The 27,848-nt window shown below is 40.0% G+C and overlaps 1 protein-coding gene and 1 long non-coding RNA gene across 2 annotated transcripts in view; one reads left to right on the forward strand and one right to left on the reverse strand.

Annotated features, from left to right (window-relative positions):
* The first annotated feature begins 65 nt into the window (after positions 1-65).
* On the forward strand, positions 66-27,823 carry GLUD1 (glutamate dehydrogenase 1). The gene is made up of 13 exons (XM_080597889.1): positions 66-570; positions 10,735-10,815; positions 11,652-11,707; positions 12,576-12,639; positions 13,851-13,945; positions 18,329-18,508; positions 20,174-20,311; positions 20,897-21,034; positions 21,147-21,227; positions 22,034-22,157; positions 23,152-23,243; positions 25,826-25,888; positions 26,463-27,823. The coding sequence occupies exons 1-13, from the start codon at positions 162-164 to the stop codon at positions 26,580-26,582; spliced, it is 1,641 nt and encodes a 546-aa protein (XP_080454015.1). The 5' UTR covers positions 66-161; the 3' UTR covers positions 26,583-27,823.
* Positions 1,414-27,848, reverse strand: part of LOC308197443 — a 34,343-nt gene continuing 7,908 nt past the window's right edge. Inside the window, exon 2 of the long non-coding RNA XR_013952937.1 lies at positions 1,414-4,022. This is a non-coding gene — a long non-coding RNA (uncharacterized lncRNA). The remainder of the gene's footprint in view (positions 4,023-27,848) is intronic.

Here is a 27,848-nt window from a genome sequence, read left to right on the forward strand (position 1 = left end):
GGCGCGCAGGCGCAGTGCGGGGCCGGGCGCGCCCCGGCCCCCCCCGCGCCCCCTCCCCTCCCTCCTCCCTCCCCGCGGCCGTTTAAAGGCGGCGGCGGCGGCGGCGCCCCCCGCCTCCCGGGGCAGCCCAGCACCGCGCGCGTCTGCCAGCCGCCGCCGCCATGTACCGCTGCCTGGGCGAGCAGCTGGCCTCGCGCCTCGCCGCCACCGCCGGCTCCGAGCCCGCCGGGGCCGTGGTGGTGGCGGCGTGGGGCCGCGGCCGGTGCCCGCGGCGGCGCTACTGCGAGGCGGCGTCCCCGCGGCAGGAGGACGACCCCAACTTCTTCAAGATGGTGGAGGGCTTCTTCGACCGCGGCGCCAGCATCGTGGAGGACAAGCTGGTGGAGGGGCTGCGCACCCGCGAGAGCATGGAGGAGCGGCGGCACCGCGTCCGCGGCATCCTGCGCATCATCAAGCCCTGCAACCACGTGCTCAGCGTCTCCTTCCCCATCAAGCGCGACAACGGCGAGTGGGAGGTGATCGAGGGCTACCGGGCGCAGCACAGCCAGCACCGCACCCCCTGCAAGGGAGGTGAGACGCGGCCCGGGGGTGTGGGGGGGCGGGCGGGACGGCCCCTTGGCAGGGCTTCCCCAAAACCCTGCCTTCCCGAATTCCTCGCTTCCCCGAGGTGGATGCACGGTGAGCCCGACCCTCGCCCCAAAGAGGCCGCCTGAGCCTCCGGGGTAACGGGGACGGGGCACCGGCCCCGCGCCCGCTGGCAGCAGGGCCTGCAGGATCTCCGTGCAGCCGCTGTTGGCTCAGCCCCTGCCGCAGCCTGCTGTAAAACACCGCTGCTCGGCGCCCTGCCGCCCTGTCACTGCTGACGTGCAGCTTCCCCGTGCTGCTGCTCGCAAACAAGCCCTTCTCCACACTGCCCGTGTCGCTCGGTGGCATAACAACGCACGGCTCGGTGGCAAATGAAGTAACGCGATACTGGTTAACACCCGATAGCTTCCAGTGGGTCCTGTTAGCATTGCTCAGAGCTGGGAGAATGCTTATTCTCACAGCCAGCAGTTACAAAATGCTCTGCACACAAACAAAAGAAGCAGCTGGGTGATCGGATACCTTCTCTTCCGATCCTTACGCTTCTAAATTCTCGGTAGACATTCTTGATTAAGTAGCATTTCTTATGCCCAATTTCTCTGACACGGCAGCAAGCACTGCAGCACTTTCAGAAGGGTTAGGGCCCTGCCTGCTAGACTGGTCCAAGACAGTTTCCTCAACCTAATGCACTCTGGGATTTGCTCCTTGGTTCTATAGGCATCCGTACTTGGGATCTGGAATAAGAATGTAAAAAGTAAATAACGTGGCTCTTGAGATGTCATAGTCTTGCACAGAAAATGTCAAGGCAGTTGGAAATGACAGCTGAAGAAAACACCCGGTCTCAGCAGTTTGTTCTTTTCTTCCTGTGCCACTCCCCTCCATGGGTTTAGGGAAGGAATTGCAAATGATATTTCCTTTCCACTCTACTCAGTGCAGTGATCGTAAATGGATTTCACCTTCTAATGCTCTCTAGGAATCTGCTCCCTATCAGATGACAGGTCTGGCTTTGTAGTAAATTTAAATGGGATGCAAGATACATGCGTAGACTGCTTGAGACCTGCTGTAAAAAAGGTGGGGGGAACTGGAATATTTCTTCTTGAACGGCAGAGAGAAAGGGTGGTAAAGATATCTCTACATCCTTCTGGAATGCACCAAAAACTTAAGCTTTTGTTTAAAAGTGATTTTTAAACTATAATCTTAATAGATTCCACAGGGAAAAAAAATCCAAAGCCCAGGGAAATGCAGCTCAAACTCTTATCATAGTATGAAATGGAAAAACTTGCTGAAGTGTCCTACACGCTGCGGAGTGCAGAGTATGATGCAAGTAATTCACACCAGCAAGAAACAGCAAGGGACATAAGGTCACCTTTTAAAAGAAGGGGGTGAGTTGGCATCTGGAAGGCTTTCAGAGTAGTAGGAGGAACACTGCTCCTACATCTCTTCAGATGCAGACTTGTGAACTTCGGCTTTGTACTGCCTGAAAAACAAAGTTTGATAAAATAAGATTCCCCATACCAAATGTTTTTATGGACATGTACTAAGAGCCTTCAGTTACTGCTAGGTAATTGCTAGCAAGTAGGTATGCTTTGTCATCTCTGTCGCTCTTTTAAGGAGTGTTGTACTTTAAACTTTAATCTCCTGTGTGTTCCTTGAGCTTTACATGTTGTATCAATTGTGATCGAATTTGGCTAGAGGTGCATTTACAGAAAATGTACACAGTAAGATTTTTATTAATAAGCTAAAGAATAAGAGGTGCTGGTTGAAGAATGCGAAATACATTCTTCTGTATGCAGCTTAGAAGATGAAAGAGCACTTCAAGATCCATGCAGAAAAGTGATGGGTTGCGTTTAGTCTTTTGAAGATTGTCCTACTTTAATTGCTTATTTCTTGATACACGTCCATACCAAAATACTTCATAAGTGATTGTATGTTACATCTTCATACCTTTTTGTGTGAGATAATTTACAGATTTAACCATGAATTAACCAAGAATTTGTACTGTAAATTGAATAAATTTTTGATTGAAATGCTCTAAACCTGGAGACAGCTCAACTACTTGAGGTAACAGACTACATAAATAATTTAATAATTCTGCACTTTATGCAGGGCCTTACTTTTTCTACTAAGTGTCAGCTTAGCATCATAGCAGTTAGTCTGTTTCCTGCTGTTACCGATGTCATCCTCATTTTTTTTGCCTGCTCATTCTCCCCTAGAGGGAAACCTCAATCCCTGCCTAGTAGTCCAGCCCCAATCTGTAAAGTGCCACGGTTGATCTTTCTAAAGCAAGTTTAAAACACACAAGTGCATGCAAATGATACCTGCCGGTAGAAATTGAGCCATTCATTCCTTGACTACTGGTCCTTCTGTACCTTCCTTTCTGCTGTCATTTCTGTTGCCTGCAAGTAGACAGAACTCAAGTCAGCAGAGCAAGCGTCAGAAGAGGTTTGCTTTGAAAATAAGGGTTATGAGTGGAAGACGATGGCCTGATACAGACATGGAATGGCAGACCACACGGGCTGGGCTGGATGAAGGCAAATTCAAGATCAATCATAAATTTTTGCATAGCAAACCTTCTGTACTTCGATGGGAAAGTTGACTTATTTCTGTACAGGTATGATGCTCTTAATGCCCCAGATCTAACAATCTGACACACAGCTAACATAAATAGGAGATTATTTCATGGCTTTCTTATCCCACCCTCCTCTCCCACCAAGTGGGTATAGAAACACAAGTCAGCTTGATTGTGTCAGACACAGTTGTTGCTACACAGTAGTGCATGTGACTCTTCAATGGGTCCAGAGAAGTGCTTTTCAGGAAAACCGAGCACTACATACTGAAACATGCTTTGTTTTTAGTTTATAACCTCAGTGTCTCTTTCACACCATTGAGGGAACATGGAAATAACATTTCTTTCTGCATCTTGTGGCACTTACCTGTTTCATTTTTAGAGAAAAGAATCCTTAATTCTGTTTTCAAGACTGCGGAGAAGAGAAGCCTGGAGTAGCAGGCCCTGCAAACTTTTGCAACTCAAGAAGATGGTGATTCTTTTTCTTTTGGTGTGCTTCTCTTCTGCGCTGTAGGTATCTTTACAAGATGGTCATGAATACACCCATTTAAGTAGTAGGTCTTGCAGCACACAAATCCAGGTTTTAAAGACTGTTTTCTGCAATTTAGCTGTTTGCTGGACAGGAAACTAATTAGATGCCTCCTCATCCCTTTGAGAAGTTGGACATGAGCAGTTCTCTTGCATGGAGGAACTCCAGTTGCTTGTGATCCAAGCTGAGTATTTGAGACTGGGCTGACGCTCAGTGGTAGCTGAAGTAATGCTGCGGGTCAGATTATTCTTTCCCTTGCTTCTGTGGTGACTTGCGTGCTAGTGGCCAGCACTAACAGGAAACCACAGCTGCTCTTGTTCATTGCAGTGACAGCTGCCTGAAGAACTAAAACAAACCAAACAGGGTACAGGAAATGAGATGGCTGAATACAGATGACTCTGTTGAAAAGTACCCATGCAGTTCCTATTTAAAATAATGAGTCTTTGTAAATAATTTTATTGGGTTCTGTGAAAGGTATAAAACTGGTTAAGCTGCTTTCTCATGCAGCTGCTGACAACTGTTTCCATTCATAGGTCCATGTGAGAGACTAGATTAGTGAAAATAACCATTGTGCAAATACGAATAAGCTCATTGAGTTCCTACCTGCTCAGTAGTATGGAAGTGATTCCATGTTTGCTAGGCAGCACTTACTGCAGGGATAAAGCTATTAAATGGTTTTAAAACTTTTTAAAGCCTTCTCATGTTAACTGACTGCCCAGTAGGTCTGTTATCAATGAAACAAAATCAATCAGAATTGGCAAACAGGCTAACCTGTTGTTTATGTTCACCTAGATTGCCCTAACAGAGCCTCAACTGCTTCCTTAGTTCAGAAAGACCTCAAAAATCATCTTTAGCTCCAGAGCAGATTTAGTCTGAATTTAATTTTTATAGGGATTTTGAAAAACTTTGTCATAAGTTACTTCAAAAATCATGTTTACTATCAGTATTAAAATACAGATAACATTTAATTTCCTCGGTTGACTTGGAGGTGAATGGATCCAATTTTCTTTGTGCTTTTCAGCTGGTTAGTGGAAGGAGCTTTTTTCAGTATTACAAAACTTTCCAGTCTTCTGGTTTTGGCCGTTTTTCTTCTGTCTATCAGAACTTCTCCTTCTCCCTTGACCTAAGTACATGTTAATGAGCTTCCTACTGCACAAGGTGACATTTATTCATCTTACCCTTGCCACAGTTTTCCAGTTGCAGAGATCTATGGCTGATGCTAATCACAGTGTCCAGTCACCAAATAGCTGCAGTTGTGCACATGACCTTGTTTAAAACAGCATGCATACATGATGCTAACCTTGTTTGCAACAGAGCAGCACAGCCCCTTGTGTTGGCTTGGCTACTGTGACATAACTTATTCCCCTTTGGAAGCGGGGTTTTCATCCCTTAACTTTTGTTGAGGGGTGAAAACGTAAGGTACCTTCACTTCCGCAAGGCTGTGTTTATCTGGGGTTGTTATGATGGCTTGTTGTGTTTTTTTAAGTCATGCATGAAAGTTCTGAGGGTCATGTCTTTGACCCAGGGGTCTTAGAGGGTAAGATTTGGAAATTTATCTTAGGGGCCATAGAAACGACAGAAGGGTAACCTAGACCATCAACAACCTGAAATAAACCATGGAAGCTGATCTAACTTTGAAGGAATTTGAGAGCTGAACAGAAAAAAACAAAAACAAAAACGGTAATTAGCCTGTGATAACACTTTCACCAATATAGCTGAAGCTTACATGAGTGTCTTATTTTCACATGTTTCTGTTTTCATATTGCAACTTACCAAACCTTAAAATTAATACTGGATATATAAATAAAATGGAGAAAAAAAAAAGGATAAGAAATGGGTGGCTTATGCTATTGCTATCTTTTTATAAACTAGCTGCAATTCTCAATGAGTCGTATCAGTTTGGGTTTTTGCCTCTGATACTCCTGCAGGAGGGTATGCCTTTCTCTTCTGGCTATGAACCGTTTCAGTCTCAGCTTTCTCATGTAATCAGCTCATACTGTTTGTGCAGTAGCCAGCTTTGTCCTTGATCTTAAATAGTTGTTTTCCCTTGCTACTGTTGGCTCCTTGTCTATTTATAGAGAGATCATACCTCTCAGCATTGGGCTTTCTGAATAAACACGTGCTGGGGGTCGAGGAGGGGAACCTCTTGCGTGGTTGTCTCCCTCGTGTTCTCTGGGTCATCTGAGCAGGTGTTTTTGCATCTGATTTGCATGCATTGCATCAGCTCTATCTTGTTAGGGAATAAACTCTTAGGCACAGCATAGAGTTTGCCTTTTTAATGTCTGCACTGTGGTGGCTTATTGTTTTGTGGCTCCAATGGCATTTGAACTAGCCATGGCCAAACTGTTATTTCTGCCCTCTGCGCACACCCATGCACGTAGTATTAATATCTGCGTGGAAGCAATGTTGCCGTATCTCTTTGTATCAGTCTTTAGTACTACATTGTTCTGAGCGCAACTGAATGAACAACCTCGTCCTTTAGGTAGGGTTGAGGTAGTTCTGTAGGTGAGACCCTACTTCCTAGCCATATTGTAAGTTCAGGTACTATGTGCCTTCCTGGCGGGGCCAGTACATACACAAAACTTGCCATGTTCACATTTAAAAGTGCAAGATCTTACTAATGCCCCACAAGCTGTTTTAATAGTGTTCTCTGCATGGACTGAAATAAGCATACACGTATGTTTACAGATACATTTCAAGTAACAGAGCAGCTTACTGAAGGTGCAGAAGCGGTAGGGCGAAGCATTCTGTCTGGCTCGGTACCTCAGCAGTCACTTGGTCACTGCATGGAGACTTCTGGTTGTCAGTACAGCGGGATCTGTCCCTAGGGGAGCCTCTTTTGTGTCCCAGGTCGTAGCTGACTAATGCTGTATGTGAAGAAACAAATACTTTTATCTCCTCCCTTGGCAGTCAGTGAATTAAATTTAGGAATGAGTAATTCGTGTTGCCGATTATTGTACGATGTTCTTATTTTCCAGCACCAAATTACTCATTTGGCTTTGTTAGAGGTCTGCCTGGAGTTTGCTGGGTGGTGTGGGGAAGTTTCTCTCTGAGGCCCGCGAGACGTGAGGAGCTGTGGCTCACTGTGTTTTGCCTCCGCTGTTGCTGTGGTAACGGTTTAGTTTTGGGGCCTGGCTTGGGCTCCTTCTTAGCGTAGGTAGGCGCCGTTTGTCATCACTGCACTACAAGATCGGGCCATAAGGACACTAACTTACTCTAAGTGTGCGGTACTACATGGAGGCAGTCAGTAATCATCCTCCAAAAGTCAGTGGTTCTGTACGCTGCTTTTCTAAGGAAGCATGACAAACATACTGGAATCTGCACAACATAAAAGCTAGCCAGTTTTTGGTTTTAAATCCAAAGCCCAGTTACGTGCCTGTTAGTACAATCCTTAATAGAAACCAGCTGATTAACATGGTAACTCACTGCTGTGATCACAGAACCCAAAATACAGTCACGCTGATAATTGCTGCTTTGACATGTATTTCAAAAATACTGTGCCTCAAGTGCTTTGCTACCTCTTTTTGCAAAAGGGAAAACTAGTTCACAACAGTTAAGAATCTAAGCTTAAATCATAAGCAAATTTTACTCTGAGCAAAACAAGCATTGGGCTCAGTGCAGGAGTTAATTGGGTGAAGTTTAGCTCCAAAATGGAGGTCATAAAATGGAAGCTTTAAAAGCCACGACAGTGCAGTGTGGTAGCAAAGCCCGAACTATATACTGACCAGTAATGAAACAACATTAAGATGAAAATAATTCTTCAGCTAGACTGTCTTCTGCTTAGAAAAACAAACTCAGGCTTCGCATGCTGTTTAACTTCGTGGGGTGTGGCAAGGAAAAAGAATTCTCAAGCAGAACAAGAATCTGTATTTTTCAGTGAAAAGTATTTTCCATGGCAGTGAGTCACACTGTAACTTGAGGCTTTCTTCAAACTACTTTGTCTAGCTAGCTAGCTGTAAAAGTCACAAGTTTCCAGAGACTTAACTATGTGGAACTTGCCAGGGTTTAAAAAACTATACTGCTGTGCAGTGGTGGCTTTAATTGCTTATGTATTAAGAATCAAACAAAACAACGAATAAAGCAGTACTTTATCTGTGGTCCATTTTTAGAAGTGGGTTACTGAATGCATAGTAACACTGCCAAAAGAGCCATATTAATGCATGGCAATACTATCCTCCTGCCAAATTAGGAAGCTGTCAAACTAAATTTCACTCATGTCCAAATAGAACAGAAATTAAGTCTTTTAACTGTGTGCATCCTCTCGCAGCTGGAATGTACAGCATTCTCAGATGCCTGGTTCTCATCAGTCCTAGCAGCGCAGCACAAATAACTTCCCTGTCAGAGGTGGGCCTCCTGTGGAAGGATTACAGTTCCTGGAAAACAGTGACTGGCTGAGCAGTGAAAAGGAACGAACTGTTAGCACATCTTAAATGCTATCCATCCGTGCCACAGAAGGCAGGAACTGCCTGTCACCTCTCAGGGAACCTGAAATCCACACCCTGAACTGCATCTGACATTGTAATAAATGTTTTAGTGGATAAACTGGAGTAAAGTGCCTAGCAAAGTAAACACGGCTCCGAATTGGCTAGTCACCTACTTATGATAAGCCACCCAACAAGCCATTTCAATTAAAACTGGTTAAAAGACTATGAAAGAAGCTAAGTTGCTCAAAAATGTAAAGTTGCCCAGAAAAGGATAATTTCAGCCTCAAGTCTAAAAGCTGTCCCTATTCTGGTGTGCATGTGTGGGTGACAAGGATGTGTCTCAGCTGAAAGCATTTCAATACTTTTGTTAGTGTTGGGTCTTTTTGCCTAGTTCATTTGGTTTGAAAGTTTAATATTTATTACAAGAAAGTTTATAGCAACCTGTGACTATAACACTAAGTGATGGAGATGTAGCTGTTTTGCACGTGTCTTGTTAAACTGCTGCTTGTTCACCTTTTCATGCCCTGTCTTCCATATGAGGTGCAAAGGGACTGGTCTGTCCTTTTGTATTTTGTTTCCCTGTTGAAATTGTACAGAATAACTATCCTAAACTATTTCACCCCCCCAGTGCTTTCCGTATATCCATAAACAACATTTTGTGTGCCTGCAGGAGTAGTTCTGTCATAGCTCTGGCAAAACCACTTTGTGTACACAACTTGCTGAAGTCTGAATAAATATATGGGTTGAATCAATACACAGTGACCTAGTTCAGATGAGGCTGGAGGGGCAGAGTTCATTTCTGCTCAGCATAGACTGGGGCTTTGGAGCTGGCTGGCTTGAGCAAGGCCTTCAGAGGAGCCCTGTTCTGAGCGCACCTGATGGGCCAAGAGGGACTGCAGGCCCCAGGCAGGACGGTCAGTGCCACCAGTGGTGTTTGCTCTTGCTCAAGGCTCGACAAAAAGCTAACTGCTTCTCTGAAAGATCAGTAAGACCTGTTAAAGCATATGTTGTAACTTAGTGTTGGGTTGGGCTTTAATAGGTATCACGTAGATTTCACACGTTACTTCCTGTGAGAAGTTTCTTGAAAGCCCAAATGTTAACACCTTTACAGCTACCTAAGTCAGAAACCAGTGAATTCGCCTTTGGAGGCCACCCTTCCCCCATGGACACACACAATTTAAATTCTGTTCCATGGAGGCATGGTCCTTTCTTTTGCTGATTGAAAACACATAAGACAGCAGAGCTGGGCCCTCAGCTTTATTTGAGCAGCACTCAGTTCCTCTGAAACTGGGATGGTTTCCAGAGCATTCAGGACTGGCTTTCAGAGTGGCACAGTGCTTTAGTTTGGGTAATGTATGCTGGCCTTTTTTCAGTCCTGAGGGCCTGAATATGGTCTTCTCTTTACATAATAGGAAATTCGCGGTGCCTTGTCCTAGCATCTAAAGGACACTCTGTGCCTGCTACAATCCACTGTGCCACTTGGCACAACCTACGGCCAAGGATTTGGGAAGTAGAGGGGGAAATAATAAATCCATCAGGGCTCTGTTTTATGGTTAGTGATGTAGGAGAAGCTTGGATAGAAGCTACCGTACAGCTGTAGGGTTGTTTTTTTTTTTTTTTGCTGTTGCCCCATCACTTTGGGCATTACATTGATTTTAAATTTCTTGTTTAGGCTCATGTGCGCTGTCAGTTTGGCTACAAATATTTTCTGTTTTGCAGCTACCTCCAGCATACATGAATTTTAGCTTTGAATTCAGTCGATTTATTGGGCAGCTACAACCCAGTTTTAGAAAATGTGTAAGAGTCAGGCAGGTGACAGATCTCTACCCCTGTGTAATCATTGTCTGCTGAGTGCTGAACTGCCTTGAAGGCAGTGATCACCCATTTTGCAACCTATCTGCTATCAGACCACAACGATTTCAATTTGCAGCTGGACCATTTGCCAGCACACGTAGCAGTTCTGCTGGTGACTAAGAGCAGATGAAGGTGTGGGCTGGCTTCTGCATGGTATAGGGCGGGTGGCCTGCTCACACATGAGCTTGCTGGGGTAGAGTTATTCCATCAAAATGTTTAAAGCAAATTTGAATTAAAGGAGCGGCTTACAGCTCTCTGTTACGTGGCAGTGCCTAGCAGTCAGAGCCCTGAAGCAGCATATAGTTTTGCTGGACCGCAGCCAATGTGTTGCAAGGCTCATAACTTAACAGCAGCTTGCATTACTCTAGTAAGGAGATCTTGATTTTAACATGCACAGGTAAGTTACATTCAGGAACACAGTTCATCTTGTCTAAACAATGAATGAAGTTCAAAGCTAAAGATCTTACAGGTTGCTGATGAGCATTATAAGCCTCCCAAAAACTGCTCTGAGTTACCTATCAGCTCGGCTTGTCTTCCTCTGAAGGAGCATTCACTTTTGCTCCAAGGTTAGTTGCTGCTTTTAAACTACTTCACACAGAATTGCTTGAGTCATGAATTCTTGCTAAAGAATTAAGTAGAAAAATGGGTGACTGTTCTCGAAGTCCTAAAGCAAGAAAGTTCATGAACTGCGTCCTGGTGTCTAGAATTAACCTTCCCAATATATAAATGCCTGTGAAGTTGTTCGGTGAATTCCTTTTTTCCTCTTGTGTCTTTTGCAGGTATTCGTTATAGTTTGGATGTCAGTGTGGATGAAGTGAAAGCCTTAGCATCTCTAATGACATATAAATGTGCCGTTGTTGGTAAGTGATGATTTTTCAAGCAAGGATATGATCTTTAATTGCTATCAGTACTGACGTATTATACAGAAAAGCATCTGAAGGATTAAATTAAGTGTTAGACACTGATCTCTGATTCAAATACGTAGCAAGTTGGGAAACAAGAGCATAGCAACCAAAACAATCACATATATTCCCTCTTCTGTTACTGTAGACACTTGAACCTGGATAAAGTTGCATTTTCATTTGGAAAGTCCAAACTCTGCTAGTTATTCCCCTGTAAAAGTACTGCTCCCTTAACTCAAATGTATGACAAACTTTCATTAATTGGGGGCTAATTTTAGGGGAACAGAGGCTGTAAAGGATTCAGGCTGGAGGTGGGGAGAGAGAGGAGGGATAAATTTCCTTTACAGACATGATGAGGTACAGGCTGCTAAACTGTAGGACAGGTTAGACAGAATCTACACATCAGCTGATGGAAAACAAAATCTTGAGTATAGAGACACTTCACTTAGGACTTGTAAAACAATTTGTTGAGATAAAACAGTAAAATATATGCTATAGAACTTGTTGCTTCTACAGGTGCTAAGTACAAAAGCTTCAAGTGTAGCAAGTTTAAATCATAAACTTTTGCATTTCAAAGGCCATTTTCAAGCTGCCCCTGAAAGATTTACCATTTTAGTAGAAGTACCTAGATTGAGTTATAGCTTATACTTGTGAAGACCTAAATGCTACATGTGGCAAAAAAAAAAAAAGCAAATTCAGTACAACAATCAAAGATAAAAGCTATTTACTCACACATACTATTGATGTGTTCTGCCTGTATTGTTGAAAAAGTAAAATTATTTTCCTTCTTGTAGATGTGCCATTTGGTGGGGCAAAGGCTGGTGTCAAGATCAATCCCAAGAACTACACAGTAAGCTTAATCATAGACAAAAATCCTGTTAACTGTAGTACTGAAGCCAGCCAGTTTAAAAAGCTCTTCTAAAGGTGTTACTGACCTATTGAAACTTCCTGCCACTTCTGCCTCTGCAGAGGTTGAATTTAGCTTGTGCATGCAATAGGTACAAAATGAATTTTTAAAAGGTGTTTCAAAGGTGGAATCCTTTGATTTAGTTGTTTTTTTCTTGGAAGTCAGAATACTACAAATAATTCAGATCCTGAATATTTTTAAGTTGACATTGTTACTAAAGGCTTAAATTTAATTGTTCCAAGAGGAAAGTTAATGTTTTAGTTTATTTTTGACATAGTTTTATGCTCCATTAAACCTTCTAATGCAGTGTTCCAGTATAAATAATAACTAACTTGGCTTACAAAAAGTTTTTTGCAGGCTTGCCTTCCTTTCCCAATTAAAATAACTTGTACAGAAAGGAATACTAGAATATGTACCAGATATTCTGAACTCAAAACTCTGTAAGGATTTGTGCAAAGTAATTCAACTGTGTTGATTACGTAACCCAGAGGCTGGCTATTGCTGTCACTGGGTATAAATCTCTCACATAGGATATCAGATTTGTGTACTGGAAATGTCTGCACAGGTGGTTCTTACTGCACTGCACTCCTGACTTGTCATGGATCAGAATGTACAGAAAGAAAGTTGAACATTTCCTTGTGCTGTCTATATACCAAGGGGCTGTTAGGAAATGGCACATCAGCTACATAAACATATGAATCATCCTTCCTTCTAAAAGAAAAGGGCGTCTTTTTCTACTTGGGTGTAAGTTTTAGCAAGTATTCATAAACACTAATGATTTATTGTAATATTTATTGCATTTTCTTTATAGGACAATGAATTGGAAAAAATCACAAGAAGGTTTACCATGGAGCTGGCAAAAAAGGGTTTCATTGGTATGTTGCTTACATACATAAATTTTAGTGCTCCAATTTAAGTCTGATTTATTGTACATTGGCAGCATCAACTAAATACTATCCTTAAAATAATTGCATTTGAGAGCCGTAAATAATTTGGGTGTAATAGTTTCAGCAAAAAGCTGCAAACTGAGTCATTGCTACTTAGTACATGGTAAAGGGAGCTATATCTTAACCTTTTTCTGTGGGCTGTTGTGCTGTGAAAAGCCACAAGAGCTGAGCTCGTTGGATCCAAAATGAATCACGTTTTTCTTAGAGACAGATTATAAAGTTGTGACCAAGTCTGTTGCAATTTTATTCTCTTAATATCAAGCCGTTCACTGTAACTGTTTCCTGTAGTCTCAGTTGAGGCTTTTGGCAGATATCTGAGGAAACAGAGGAAGGAAGATCCACCCCAGAGAAGGTCGGTGGCTTCACCCATGGCAACCACAGGCTGCAAGGGAAGCATAGGCAAGAACTATAGGTGCCTGTCGTAACAGAACCTGTGGTTGGTGCTATGTCCTTTTCACAAGCCTTTTCCAAATACTTAGAAAACAAATTTGTAGAGTCAGAATTGGATTTAAGATCATGCTGATCAAGGTCCTCAGATCTCAAATAGGCTGGATAAATGCTCTATTCAGTTACGTAGAAAAACAGAATTTGCTTTTATTGCAACAGATGTGTGAAAGTTATTTCAAAGGCTTAGTTTGTGAAGAAAGATGAAACTCTTTCTTGAAAGGAGGGGTTAAATCAAGTATGTGCTACAGTACAATGGTTAGAGAGAGCCTATCTTAAATTTTCAAACAAAAAAATTAACCAGAAACAATAAGGAAATTCTAATAAAAAATATATGGCATGGTATATAGAAATCATACCTAGATATTGCCCTTTTTGCTACAACAGTGATCATTGAAAAAGTAAACGTATGGTTTTGATGCATTATCTTACTCTCACTTATTGAAAAACTGACTTTCAGTTTACTGAATGCCTTGTGTGAAAAGTTGGAGGTTTTGATAATGTTATACAAATGTGTGATGTAACATCTAAAACTGAATTGAACCCAGAAGAAGCAATTCCTTGAATAATGAACTGAGGATTAAACAAGAAAACAGTTCCCCTCTGCCAAGCCCTGCTTCGTTCCCAAGGGAATCGTGTTTGAAGATAACTATTCATGCTGGATCCCTAAAACCTATTTTTGCTGTTGCCAACAGGTCCTGGAGTTGATGTGCCTGCTCCTGATATGAGCACAGGGGAAAGGGAGATGTCCTGGATTGCTGACACCTATGCCAGTACAATAGGACACTATGTAAGTTTTGAGCAGAGGTTTTGAAGTAGAAAAGCTTTTTCAATCTTTGCCAAAGTCCTTTTATCTAGAAATTTATTATTACGCTGCTTAATCATATAATTGTATTTGATTATGTGGAACTAAATACATTCTCAACAACTGTAACAACTTAATTGATATGAGTTTTTTAGGGTACAATCAAAGAAAAAACAACTTGAAGGCTAATCTTTTTTATATTTGGCTTAAATTAAGTTTGCCTGGTCCCATACTGATTGCAACCATTCAGCAAAAGGATTATACCTTTTTTAAAAGTCTCAGACTAAGATTTTTTTCTATTTCTACCATTTTGCCCTGTTAGTACTATAATTACAGTTTTGTGTTTGCTAAATGATGCTTTAATAATAGTTGGTATAAAGTACTGACATCTCTCACTTTCAGACTATTGAATTTACAAGTTTCATTGAATAAATGCTGATTTTGTGCACTCAAGAGACCATGTAAGTTCTCACTTACTGGTATAACAGTAAAAAAAAAAAATGTTTTTAAGTCTGCGAAAATGAATTTTTAATTATAGCCCATTATTTGACCTTTGTCCTTATATTGCTTAGTAGGTTATTTGTACCTGCATTGACTGTACCAAAACCATGACTGTTGACCAAGCAAATACTTACATTATATACTTCTGACAGATTGAACAGAAGAAAAATGTATTTTGGACAACTTCCTAACACTACTCTCATGCTATCTAATCCTTCTAGCTTGCCTTTCAGACATTTTCTGCTACTTCAGCAGGTCATACTTTCCTAAGAATCTTACCATAGTTTCATATTAGGGTGTAAATATGCTAAGCTATTGCATGTTTGCCTAACCCAGGTCCTTTTGAATTGTAAAGATGCTTTCTTTTCACATTGTGCAGTTACTTCCGAAAGTTTCTCAGAAGTACAGCAGGGTGTATACTCCTAGTAACAAGGCATTAGAGCCCTCAGACACCTATTTCTCTGTGGCATGCCTGTACGAGACGAGTCTGCCTCTCCTGAGAGAGCAGTCTCTTGGCAGAATATTAGTCTTGTGCTGTCAGTTGCCTTCAACAAGAGGAGGAGGGGATGGCATGCTTTATTCTAGGTCTGAAATACAATCTAAAGTATGTTGCGGGGGGGGGGGGTGGTGGTGGTGGTGGTGAATGACTGAGGAATAGGCTGTTAGCTTGCTGATTAGTCAAGTTAAATAGCATGTACACAGAGCTGTCAGGGAAATGAGTCTGAGACATTTACCTGCCTTTTGTTATTCACATATGTAAATCTTATTTAAAACTGTAAGCCTGATAAAAAGCCAAAAATATAACTTCAGAAAGACGTAAAGGTGCAAAGCAGCAACTTGCTCCCCAGTCATAACTTAACATTCCAGCATCTGAGAAAACTACTGCCTCAAGGCACTCTAAGTTTTAATATTTAACTCTTCGCACTAAAATGCATATTTCACTGTGATTCAATAGCGTTGCTGTATTAAAAGTGACATGGAAGGCTTGCAACACACATCATGGTTAAATTTTTGCTGTATTTCTTAATAGTCAGTTCATATACAGTTGTGTATTCATTTTAAATGGGGTCGAAAACTAAATGTTCATCCAGGAAAATGTTTAAATGGCTGAATTTCTTATACTTTCTCATCTCAGCTTATGTAGTCCTACACATGTACACATCACTGAAGAAAGCAACTACTGAAGATAAAATCACATCTGAATTATGCTACAACTTCTTTTATTCCTAGCTTCTCCCTGCATGGCAGTGTTCTTATTCTTGAACAAAACCAATTGAGAGGATTTAGATAATATCTTTCAGAAAAGTGAATTAGAATTGAAATAATAAGGAAAAATTAAATCAAGGTTACTTAATTCTCTTGACTGCGTGAAAGAGAGAACAGCAGCCATAGTGGGACTTGTAAGCTGTTGTGGAAAACGAGCAGGTGTAGAGAAGGAAGGTGAGACCTCTGCATGGATGCAAAAAAGTGGAATAATCTGTCAAAAATAGTTGGTAGAGGAGTATATTTCAGGTAAGCATCTGGCTGAGACACAAAGCACAAAAGTGAAGGTGACTAAGGAACTACACAACATATAAAGGTGATTATGGGGGAAGGAGGGGAAAGCAAGCTGAGAGGAAAAGAAGGACTATTGAATAAAACAGAAGCTAACCATAACTGAGAGAAAAGGTGGAAGCTATGCAAGGGACTACGTTTGCTTGGGTGGAAGCATAACTCTTGGGTGAGAGGGAGCTATCTGAAAAATCTACAGACCTGATGAATCAGTGTGGTTGCACACAGATGTGTTTAGGGAACTTGAAGTGGAAAGGAAAAGTCAAATAAGAGAGAAACAGATAGGGAAAGTCTGCTTGAAACCTAACATACAAAGGCTCGAAGCTGGAGAAACGAGCAGAGCATTACCGCAGCATGGAAAAGGGTTAAGAAACAAGCAGAAGTTCGGAGTGGCTGAACTTCACCAGCTAAGTTCAAAGACTAATGCAGAAGTCTTTAATGATAGCCATAAGCCATTTTACCAGCTTCTTATTAAAAACCATGGTCTGTCTTTTGTCCTGAGATTTGCTTTTTTTTAAATTGACTTAAAAGCAAAGTTTTCAGGACTCCAACATCAAACGTGGTTTGCGTTATGTGACTTTAAGAAGATTGGGACCTGCCCTCAGCTCATGCTCTGTTTTCTTGTCAAACCATGCAAGTCTTTAATAACTACCATGTTAACTGTTCCAGAAAATCCATCCTGAGTTACTGGATTGCTGAATGGAATATGGCTAAAGTTTTTGATTAAATTCATCCTCACCCCTTTTCTGTACTTCCTGTCTTAGTAGTCAGTTTGATACAACATTTGAAGGGACTTTAATAAATACGTTATTGTATATGATAGAAAGGTATATTTCTTCTAGTCTTTATCATGTGATTCTATGATTTATAAAGAATACTTTCTCCTCCGTGAATGCACAAAGGCTAAAAATGTGTTTTCAGTCCTAAGAACAGAATGAAAACGTCGTAATACTCGGAACACCGCACCCAAGTTGTTCCCAGCAAACCACCACCACGAGTCTTGTTTTGGATATGCCACCAGAGGGAGCATACATACAGCTTAGTCAGAGAAATGCAGCTATGTTTTGGGAATTAGGAATTGCGTGTCAAGTCCATCATTTCTCTTACTGCTTTTCAAGAGGGGCAGTTAAAGATTACATGTACCTCACTCTTGTTTTCAAACAAGTATTTCTACTTTCCATTATGGCTCTAGCTGTCTCCTACCATTCCGCCTCCACTTATTTTTGTCTGTTCCTTTCCTTCCTCTCACCAAGCATCTTGCACTCAGACCACTGGCATGCAAACATATTTGGCACAAGTAATGGAGAGGAGGGAGCCTCCCAGTGACTACACTGCTGGTGGAACAGAAACCCATCCGGCTGCTGGCAGACTCATTTCAGTGGATTCCCTTTCATCCCTATTCTTTCACTTGCATCGGGTGCCAAGGCACTGTCTGACTGTGCTCCGAGGGTGTGGGAACATGGGAACCGGTGGTGACAGAAGAGCGAGGCCCGAGCAGTGTCTAGTCTGGGAGAAGTTTTTTCAAATTACTAATTTCAATTGAAAAGTTAGTCTGATTTTACATGGTCTATTTTTTCTTGGGTAGCTGTCTAGCATGTATAAAGCAGTAGTCTTGACTGTACATACTGCGTTTCTGAATAAAAGCAGTCAATGCATACGCTGCTTTTCTGAAGTAAAAGCAGTAAATGATTATCTAACTTCTCCTGTGTGACCTTTACATTGTAGATTTTCCTCTGGGATCAAATATCCATGTATTCTGACAACAGGGAGGTATTAGGCCTGTGTTGTAGCTTCTAAAAAAATGATTTCGTTATTAAGGAACACTAAACAATGTTTACAGATGATGAAACAGCTTTAGCCGTGACCAGCCAAAGGATATGTCTGAGCCCCTTTGAAAGACTGAAATGTCAAGAGTAACGATGGAAAGTATATGGCTGTAATAGGAGCAAGTATTGAGAAACACATCCCTCAGAGCTCTTTGATTTACCAAAGGTCTGCTCTGTGCTAACTGTGCACTAAAGATGTCACCGTAATTAACTGCAGATTCAAGTTAACAAACACTTTAATGCAACACAAAAGTTGCAGAACATACCCAGTGTTGCATTATGTAACTTTTCTGACATCTGCAAGAGTACTTCTGAGACGCTGGCCATACAAGCTCAGGAAGGAAATTGACTACAAACTAAATGTATGTGAACTATATCATGTACCAGCTCCCACAATACCTGTTGTCCTGTTCCTGAAGCATACAAAATTTCCTGTTCCAGCTGTTCCTTGATTACTCCCATAACTCACAAGTCCTTCCCTGTTTTACAGGATATTAATGCACATGCATGTGTAACTGGCAAACCCATCAGCCAGGGTGGGATCCATGGACGTATATCTGCAACTGGTCGTGGTCTCTTCCATGGAATTGAAAATTTCATCAATGAGGCATCGTATATGAGTATATTAGGAATGACTCCGGGATTTGGGGATAAAACATTTGCTGTTCAGGTAACTATTTTTTCCTTTAACTGCAGGGAAACAGTGGTAAAGAAAGTTCCAGCAGAGCTACTTTGAAAAAGGGTTGTAGCAATAAACTCTGTTAGGGTTTTATGACTTCCAAGTTAACCTTTACTCCTTAAGTTTAGAAATGCTTTTCAAGCAACACAGGTGCCCTTTATTTTGGACTGTTTTATAAAAACTGAACTTTCAGTTGTACTCTATGTGTACAAAGCCAAATCTCCTGTCTTTATAGACTGCAAAGAGCAAAGTGAAATAGATTACGGGGGTTCCTTAAACTAAGGCTTTGCACACTTTGCAGTGAGGTATGACACTGATTCTGCCTACACAAAAGTTTTTGCACCCTTTTTGAATTAAAAAATTAGGAAGAGAAGGAAGTTTTTGTTCCACTATGAAATAAGTAGTTGGAAAAGCAGAAACCAATACCTTACCATAAAATTGTAGGGTTGAATGTACCTCTTGGTGTTGGTGTTCATAAAACTTCCCAAGTCTCTAATTTATGTAGTTGAATTTTGAAAGGATTTGGTATTCAGTAACACACGTAATTCTTAAAATTTAAAAGAAATAACTCATTCTATTCATCAGCTTTGACAAGAAAGTTAAATTGAGGATTTAAGGGATTGCTTTGAGTTGTCGTTAGTACCAACGCACTGGTTCTTAGAAATACAGTAATTGTAACCTCCAAGTTGTCCTCTAGTTAACCAGTGGACTCAGACAAACATCTCTGCCCTGCACTGACGCAGCAGGACGCTCTCTCCCTGCACTTAGGCATGCTCACGCTTGGCAGAGGGCTAACCAACAGGCACTTAAACATAACTCAGACTGAAACCGTGGCCAAAAAAATAACTGAAAATTAATCTGGGAAAATGAGGACAGAACATTGCAAACAGACGTAGTGCATGATGAACTGCATCAAAGTTTTCTTCTAGTATATATGTATATAAAAAACATAAACATAATTGAAGTATGTTTTACTGGAATTTCATATTCAGCTTTTTTTCCAGCATGTAATCTTTCTACAAATTTTTACATGGATTGTGTGACCTTCTGGTCTTTGGCCTTTGCTTCCAGAACGTTGAATAATGGCTTAGACCCAGTGGGTTTTTGTTTGTTTGTTTTTTACTGGGAGGGATGTAGGAAATGCTGATGAAATGCAAGGTTATCTAAACTTAGATTTGAATTGGACAGCTTCAGAAATTTATTAGAAATTACATACCTTTCTGCTAGTTCATATGTTTTAATGTGAAAACTTACATTGTTTTATGTTTGTTGGCCTGCATGTTAGTCAAAACTCAAGAGTTGTTATAAAAAAATCCATGAATCCCTCTAAGACCATAGCAGTTATAGAATACATATTGGTAATATTCCTGTGTTGATAAACATCCTTTTTTATTTTCATAGTAATGTTGACATTTTTCTTTCCAGTATAAAGAACTTAACAAAACTGTGTTTGCTGTGTAGCAAAACTATGACATATAATTTCTACAATACTGTTCAGGCCGGTAACACATGTAGATGTTTTCCATCTTTCCCATACACATCATCTAATGCTAGGACATACCAACAGAGAGCTATTTAAAGCTATATAAGCCCTAGCAACAATCATCATTTTAGCTGAAAGGTTAACTACTTTTCCCTTTCTCTTTTCACATTCAGGGATTTGGTAACGTGGGCTTGCATTCTATGAGATACTTGCATCGGTTTGGAGCAAAATGCGTTGCTGTTGGAGAATTTAATGGTTCTATCTGGAATCCTGATGGGATTGACCCAAAGGAACTAGAAGATTACAAATTGGTAAGAAATCTAGCTAGTGGTTAGCAGAAATGGCTTAATTTTTTGCCAGCTCTGCAAGCACACAGCATGACTATAGACAGGTTTTGTATGTAATATTTAAATCATGCTGCAGTTAGTACTTTAAAAAACGGTGCAGGAACGGTGATTCTTCTGGCTTTCTCCTCATCCCCAATATGAACGTAGGTGGTTGACACTAACTGATTTTATGGCTTTAGCTGTCTGTTTGGTTTATAATGTTGTATATTTTTTACCCTTTGACCTGACTCTCAAAGAAATGGCAAGGGATCGCATGCATGTGGGTTAATTATTTTGGTTTCAGAACTGGAGTTCATGATTATTTTGCCTTTCTTGTGACTAAACTAGGAGGCATGTCTCAAGAAAACAGGGGAGGGAGGTTTCTGAAAGATTGCTGTCTGAGAATCAGGCACGTGGACACTTAAAAGTGCACTCTTTCTGCTTCTGTTGGATGTTTCTGTACTGATGCTTCTCCCTTCTCTCTCTTTTTCTCGCTTGAAAAGTTGGAAGAAGGAATGGGAGTAAAATGAGTACACACTAAAATCACTCCGGTTTGTTTCCTTCCAACAGCAACATGGGACAATCATGGGCTTCCCTAAAGCACAGACACTTGAGGGCAGTATTCTGGAAACAGACTGTGACATTCTCATCCCTGCTGCCAGCGAAAAGCAGTTGACTAAGGCCAATGCTCACAAGGTCAAAGCAAAAGTAAGTTGCAGAGCTCAAATACAAATAAGTAGTAGAAAAGGCCAGTTTAAATACTGGTATTCAATGATTAGTATGAACAGAAACATTTCTTTATTTCTTTTTTTTTTTTCAGATTATTGCTGAAGGTGCCAATGGGCCTACGACTCCTGAAGCTGACAAAATCTTCTTGGAGAGGAATATCATGGTTATTCCTGTAAGATTCTGTTATGACCTTTGATTTTCATTACAGGGTAATATTTCTGTAAACTACAGCAAGACATTATTTATTGAAAATTTTTATTCAGTCTCTCAGAGTAGTGTTTAACAACTGATATATTGGACATGGGTGTTAGTGTTGCTCAAGATTGGTAGTAATTACTCAGAGATCTCACTGCAACTGTAAATGCCCAAAGATACAGCTAGTACACAAAGGCTACATATTCAGAAGAGAAGAAATTCACAGTTACTTCTTAAATCTGTAGTTTTGCCTGTTGAACTATTAACCGATACTTGATCAACTAAATAGTTTACTAAACTAAGAAGGAAGGCAGAGTAAATATACTGAACAGTTTGTAAACCTTGGGGTCTACAAGTAGTGCTCTGACAGAATTGTTTATTGCAGATTGTATAGAGTAAGTGTTTGCACATAGAGATTATTTGGAAGAGTAAGATCTAAATGTGTAATGATATCCTTTTCCCAGAGAAAGGATGTCCTGATCAAGAGAGAAGAGCTAGAAAGAGTGGCTAATCTTCTAACTCATTGACATAGCCCAAGAATGCCCTAATTTTCTTTATTGAAACTTGTGCTAAAATAAAATAGTCAAGCCAGTCAAGTCAAATCAGTAGAAGTAATCCCTAGACGCCAGAAGAAGATAAATATTATCATGTAGGAATACTATCTAGATTGTCTTCTGTATTGTGGTTTAAATTTGTACATAATACTCCTGCTCTCCTTTCCGTAATACAATAGAGTTGTCTATCACATGGTAACACTGCAAGACACGTACTATTTCTTTGCAGGATCTTTACCTGAATGCAGGTGGTGTAACGGTGTCCTATTTTGAGTGGCTGAAAAACTTGAACCATGTCAGCTATGGTCGCCTGACTTTTAAATATGAAAGGGATTCAAACTACCACTTGCTCAGTAAGTGCTCCCTTCTGCTTTTACTCCCTGTCTAATTGATAGACTGAACTAGTAAACACCAAATGTGGGAGAAATGTGTATAGAGCTTATTTTAAATTCACCTTAGTTTCCTGTAAGTCTATTACTGCTGCATACTGAAGAGAAGAAAAGATTTGATAGGGTAACCGAATTGCAACTCGAATGAGGACAAATGCTTACTTCAGTTATCTTGCAATTCATGAAGTGATGGCTTTCCTCAGTTTTGTGAAAATACTGAACTCACTTTATGAACTTAAGTCAATTATTTATTACTTAACAAATGTTTTTCAGCTGTATACGTGGTATTTGAAGAATATTCAAAGTTTGAGTAACTTGACATCTGAGTATTTTTAAATACAGCCTTTTCTTGTAAGTGACACCTATCAAGGTGTTTCTGAAGTGGTTGAGGGTTCTGGTAATTCTAGTTGAAATCCCTTTCTTACCTTTAAGATTCATTTCTGAAATACTCCATTGGTTTATGAGACCTTATTAATTATATTTCAATAGTTAAGATGAAATAACGATCGATTAAAAATATCGAAGCATTTCTGATGTCCTAAGGAAAAAAATGCTAAAACTATGCTTTTTTTCAGTGATAGGGGATGACTGATTGCTTTAATGTCAAGAAATATTTTGTCTAAGGCTATTTGTCAAGTTATGAATGTTGATACAGATTGCTTTTGTCAGCCTTATGAATTTAGTGAGGTGAGTTAAATAAAACCCAGTCATTTGCCACATGAAATAGTCCTATAAGAATTTTACTACTAATACTGGAGGAATTCCCCTCTATATAAAAATTAGAATCAACATCTTCCCTGTTTCATAGGAAACAAAATTAAGATGACCCTTCTCTCACCCTAGCCGCTACAATCTGCATTTCATGCCATGGAATGTTAGAAATCTTGGGGACAGCTAATTTTGTTAGAAGTTGTCCTTTTCTTGTCCATTACATTTCCTCTGCTTTATTCCTTTCTAGTGTCTGTCCAGGAAAGCTTGGAGAGAAAATTTGGGAAACATGGTGGAACTATACCAGTTGTGCCTACAGCAGAATTTCAGGATAGGATATCAGTAAGTAGATGCTGTGGGTGTGCCTGTTTGTTTCTATAGTTACAATACCAGGATACAGCTACATAACAGTAATCAAAATTCCACCTTTCTAGCTATCATGGAGGTTTTTGCCCCAAGGCATTAGTGCACAGTTAGCTAGATGGCCAAACAATTAAAGGAAGCAAGTGATCTGAACTAAGGAATACAGGAAGTAAACTATTTTGATTTTCTTAAGCCCTTGCAATATATCTCCAATATTGTTAAAAAGCTGCAGTTTTAGTACAGACCCATTTTGTATTTGTAACTGCTTTGTAGTGTCAAGATTGGTATTTAAAATACTGTCCTGGTTTTGGCTAGGATACAGTTAATTTTCTTCATTGTAGCTAGGTGCTGAGGCATGGTGCTATGTTTTAGATTTAAGGTAAGAATAATACTGATAACACCAAGGGTTTTTAGTTGTTACTGAGCAGTGCTTACACCAATCTCCTATTACAAAAGTAATAAATACAACCTCATTTTGTGCAGTAACAATAGAAATTTGGATGTTTTTTCATGTGTTATCATCTCAGACTTCAGAAGGAGTTAATCAACAGAGAATTGCACGCTGCTGTTCACATAGCAGTCTGTTACTCTAATGAACTCCACTATCTCCATCGGTCAGATGGAGATGTGAGGGTTGTTCTGTTTTTTTAATTGGGGATAGTTGAGGATGATTCTTTTTTGCAGGCCAGTAAGGAGATTTTTCCTGATGCTTTTGTTTGCTATGACATACTTGCTATCTCTGCTACCTAAGCTGATAAATACATAGATTCAATAATGTCTTTGATCCCTGGCTATCAAAGATTATCAAGCTTTTGTAGAGGGAAATTCTGCTTCAAACACTACCGGAATTTGTTTTAGAAATCTTGTTGGTAGAGGTTGCCTGGATATCCAAACAGCTTTCAATAAGATCTCATACCGCAGACAGCTTCATATGCTGTTTCTGTAACTCCAGGGTAATACACACAAGAGCCGAGTGAAAAATTGTAGAATGTTACTCTAAGACTTGGATTAACGGGCAAAAAAAATAAAAACCGAGGTGAAATTTAGTGTTATCTACTGGGTAACAACATACAGTGAGAAAATTTTTACGCAAAATAATAGGTTGTAAGCTCATTTGTATGTGTTTGCATTCAGAAGGAAGATCTGGAGGTAATGACAACACATAAGTTTAGAAATCCATAGCAATCAAAAAGGAAATCCAGTGTTAGGAACTGTTCTGAAAGGAATAGAATGAGACTAACTATAATGGTGCCACAATATAAATCCAGAGCGTGTCTGCCTTCTCAATCGTGCATGCATGTTTGGTCTCTATCTTAAAACACTGTAATGGGGAAAGAGGTCAGAAAAACATAATTAAAGATACAAAAGCTTCTCATACATGGAACAACAAACTAACCTAGGCCTTATTAGCTTGAAATAGTCTGGGGATGGAGATTAATCTAAAAAATGAAAGGTGTGAAAATGGATGGATAAAAATAGCCATCACTGGAAGGAAGAGCGAACAAAAATAAGGTGCTGTTAAGCAAAACCAGTGGAGGGAGATTCAGGATGAAGAAAAGGGACGATTCTTAGCACAACAGACAGTTAAGCTGTGGAATACCTTGCTTAAGAGTGTACAGGCCAAGTTTGTTTTTTGGGGGGTGTTTTTTGTTTGTTTGGTTTTGTTTTTTAAACACAAGTTCAGGAGGAGATTGGACAAATAACTAGGGAAAAAAATCCAATAAATAACAAAAACACTAAACCATCCTTTCTCAGGAAGAAATCAGGGGAAGTACATGTAAACTTGGTCTGCTGTCAGATGATAGAATTAGACCCTTAGCCTGATGTAGTAGGGTGCTAGCATTTTCAAAAACATTAGAGTGAATGAGTAGCATAGTAAATAGGTTCAGTGGCTTAAAGTGACTGCTGTGATCCTTTCAAGAGAAGCCAGAGAAAGTGACCTAGTAATATGTTCATCTTGATCAAATTGGTATTTGAAGGAAAGCATGTACTCTGTGAATCCAAGTCCCCCATTATTAGTAAGTGACAACAGTCAGGACGATGGAACATGGAAGATGATGCTCAGTCATCCCAGTTCAGGCTATCTTCAATTATTTATTGTTCAGTGTATTTAAATTTTATTGGGAACCAAGTGGTTCTGGAGTTGCACAGGGCTAATATGCAGCATATATGAATTGGGGATCCACACCCTTCCTAAAACCTGTCTTCAGAATAATTGCGAATAACTTCTACAGGTTATTGACTTCTGAGAGCTTTTTTATTAACACTTACTGCGTTTTGAAGGCTGAAAGCAGTAGTTACAACATCACTAGAAATGCTAGCATCACGCGTCTAGAAGCCAGACTTCAGTAACTTACATCTAAGGTTTTAGGATTGAATTGACTATAATTAGCACTTAAGTAACACAGTATAGGCAATTCAGTTTGTCTTACACCAGTTATTAGAAGAAAATGAGAGCAAGCTTCAAGTAATTACAGGACTCCTATCCACTGTTTCAAATACATGACTAGTACCCTTCTATTCATTGGATTAAATCCTAATTTTATTCTGTGTTGTTGCAGGGTGCATCTGAGAAGGATATTGTCCACTCTGGGTTGGCTTATACAATGGAGCGTTCTGCTCGGGTAAATGTTGCTTTTTATCAACATACTTACAGGAAGAACTTAATGTGGCTTAGCAACATACACACAGTTCATGGTAATGGATGTCACTGATTCTGAAATATTCGTTCTGTGCAGGGATAGCCAAGTTTCACCAGGCATAGAAAACAGACTAACACAGATCAGGAAGTATTTTCTGGAAGAAGCTATAGTAACTGGAAACACATTAGTTGTCTTCTTGTACCCGAGACAAATACTTAAGAGTGCTGTACTTTGCCATCAGCAGTTTTAGATTTCTCTCTTTATGCAGTATTTTTAATTAGTGGGGCAAAGACTGTTTGAAACTTGGTCGCTTCCTGTATCTGAGGTACACATGGATCCAAGACCTGATAAAAAGCAACAGAAATCTGGGGAAGATTTGGTTCTCTTTTAGATCTCAGACAGATAATTGAGAAATTCTAGACATGATCCTTAAAGAATCTGAGCTCTAATACCAATGTAGGAGCTCTTCCAATCCTACTTTCATCCTGTAAGCAAAATCTAGTATAGTTCCTATGGAGAAACTTGCAACAATCTCATGTAAGTTTTTCTGTTCCAGCAAATCATGCGGACTGCCATGAAGTACAACTTGGGTCTGGACCTGAGAACAGCTGCCTATGTCAATGCGATTGAGAAAGTCTTCAAAGTCTACAATGAGGCTGGCCTGACCTTTACATAAGTAGGCCGTCACTGCTCCTTGTTGTATCCCATCCCTCTTGCCGTAAATGTACCCTCTTCTTGGAAAAGTTTATCACAAGTTTACATGTAACCACAAAAATTTCTTTTCTTCTGACATTATAGTGGATTCTATTCTCAATTAGTTTCAGTCCAAACTAGTCTTTTTTTTTACAATAAAAACCCATGGATTAGGAACTTGTATACAAGCATGTATCTGAAGATAACAGTTCATCTGCACTTGTGAGGGCCATTCTGGGTATTTCACCTACAAAGCAAAATGGTACATTTTGTGTGTGAACGAGTGGTCTTGCCACCTGAGCCACTTCTCAAACTTCAGATCAGATACTGTACTAGATGAGCACTTAGCTCATTATTACTTCATGCACTTTTGTTTAATGATGTAATTTTGGCTTTGGCACTTTCAATAAGGCCTTGTATGATCAATGCTATTGCATTGTCAGAGGAAGAATGGGCCTCTAGCAGGGATTAACTTTGATAGGAGTCTAATTTTTATTTGTAGTAAAGCTTCAGGCCTGGTTCTCTTTAGGCAATGTTTTTTCTTTACTGTGCTGCTGTTATAGGACTGCATTTTATTGCTTGTTCAAGCTAGCTTAACTATCACCACGAAGTATATGTAGAGTCGACAAACTAATATTTTTATAAGCTGAAACTATCAAGCAACTCTAGTTACATTTTTAAAATCAAGCTTCTATGTAATTATTCTGACTACAGGTTTTCTTTTTTTTTAAGGGATAGTCCGAATTTTGGTAAGCAATCATACCTAGGTTTTCAGCATTCTTTTTTGTCTTTTCCTTTCGGAGGCGTTTTGAAAATTAGATGCTGCCTCAGTGAACAACTACAGTGAAATTGAACCCAGAAGTCATTGGCCAAACTACAGAGGAGCTAAAATGCTGCTATAAACTTAATCCACTGTCTTAACACGTAGCCTTTTTTTTTTTTGGGTCATCAGAAGATCTCAGAAGTTTTGTTTTGCACATACTCGAATATGACAAAATGGACCTCAACACAATATTGTATCAAGCACAGTTCTTAAAGTTCAAGGCTTTTGTCCAGTGGAGTCCCCTTGAAGTGCCAGATGTTATTTATGTAATGAATGTTTTTTTTAAGAAAGACAACTAGTCCCTCCCAGAAACTCATGCTTTTTTCTATCTACTTTGTAACTGCATGACATAACATGGAGAGAAGAGCAGTTATTAAAAAAAGTTGACCTTTCCAAACCTACTATGTTGGTGTATTACTGTCTTCT

This window comes from Anser brachyrhynchus, assembly GCF_964034855.1.
Source record: "Anser brachyrhynchus genome assembly, chromosome: 6".
Taxonomy (NCBI): Eukaryota; Metazoa; Chordata; class Aves; order Anseriformes; family Anatidae; genus Anser; species Anser brachyrhynchus.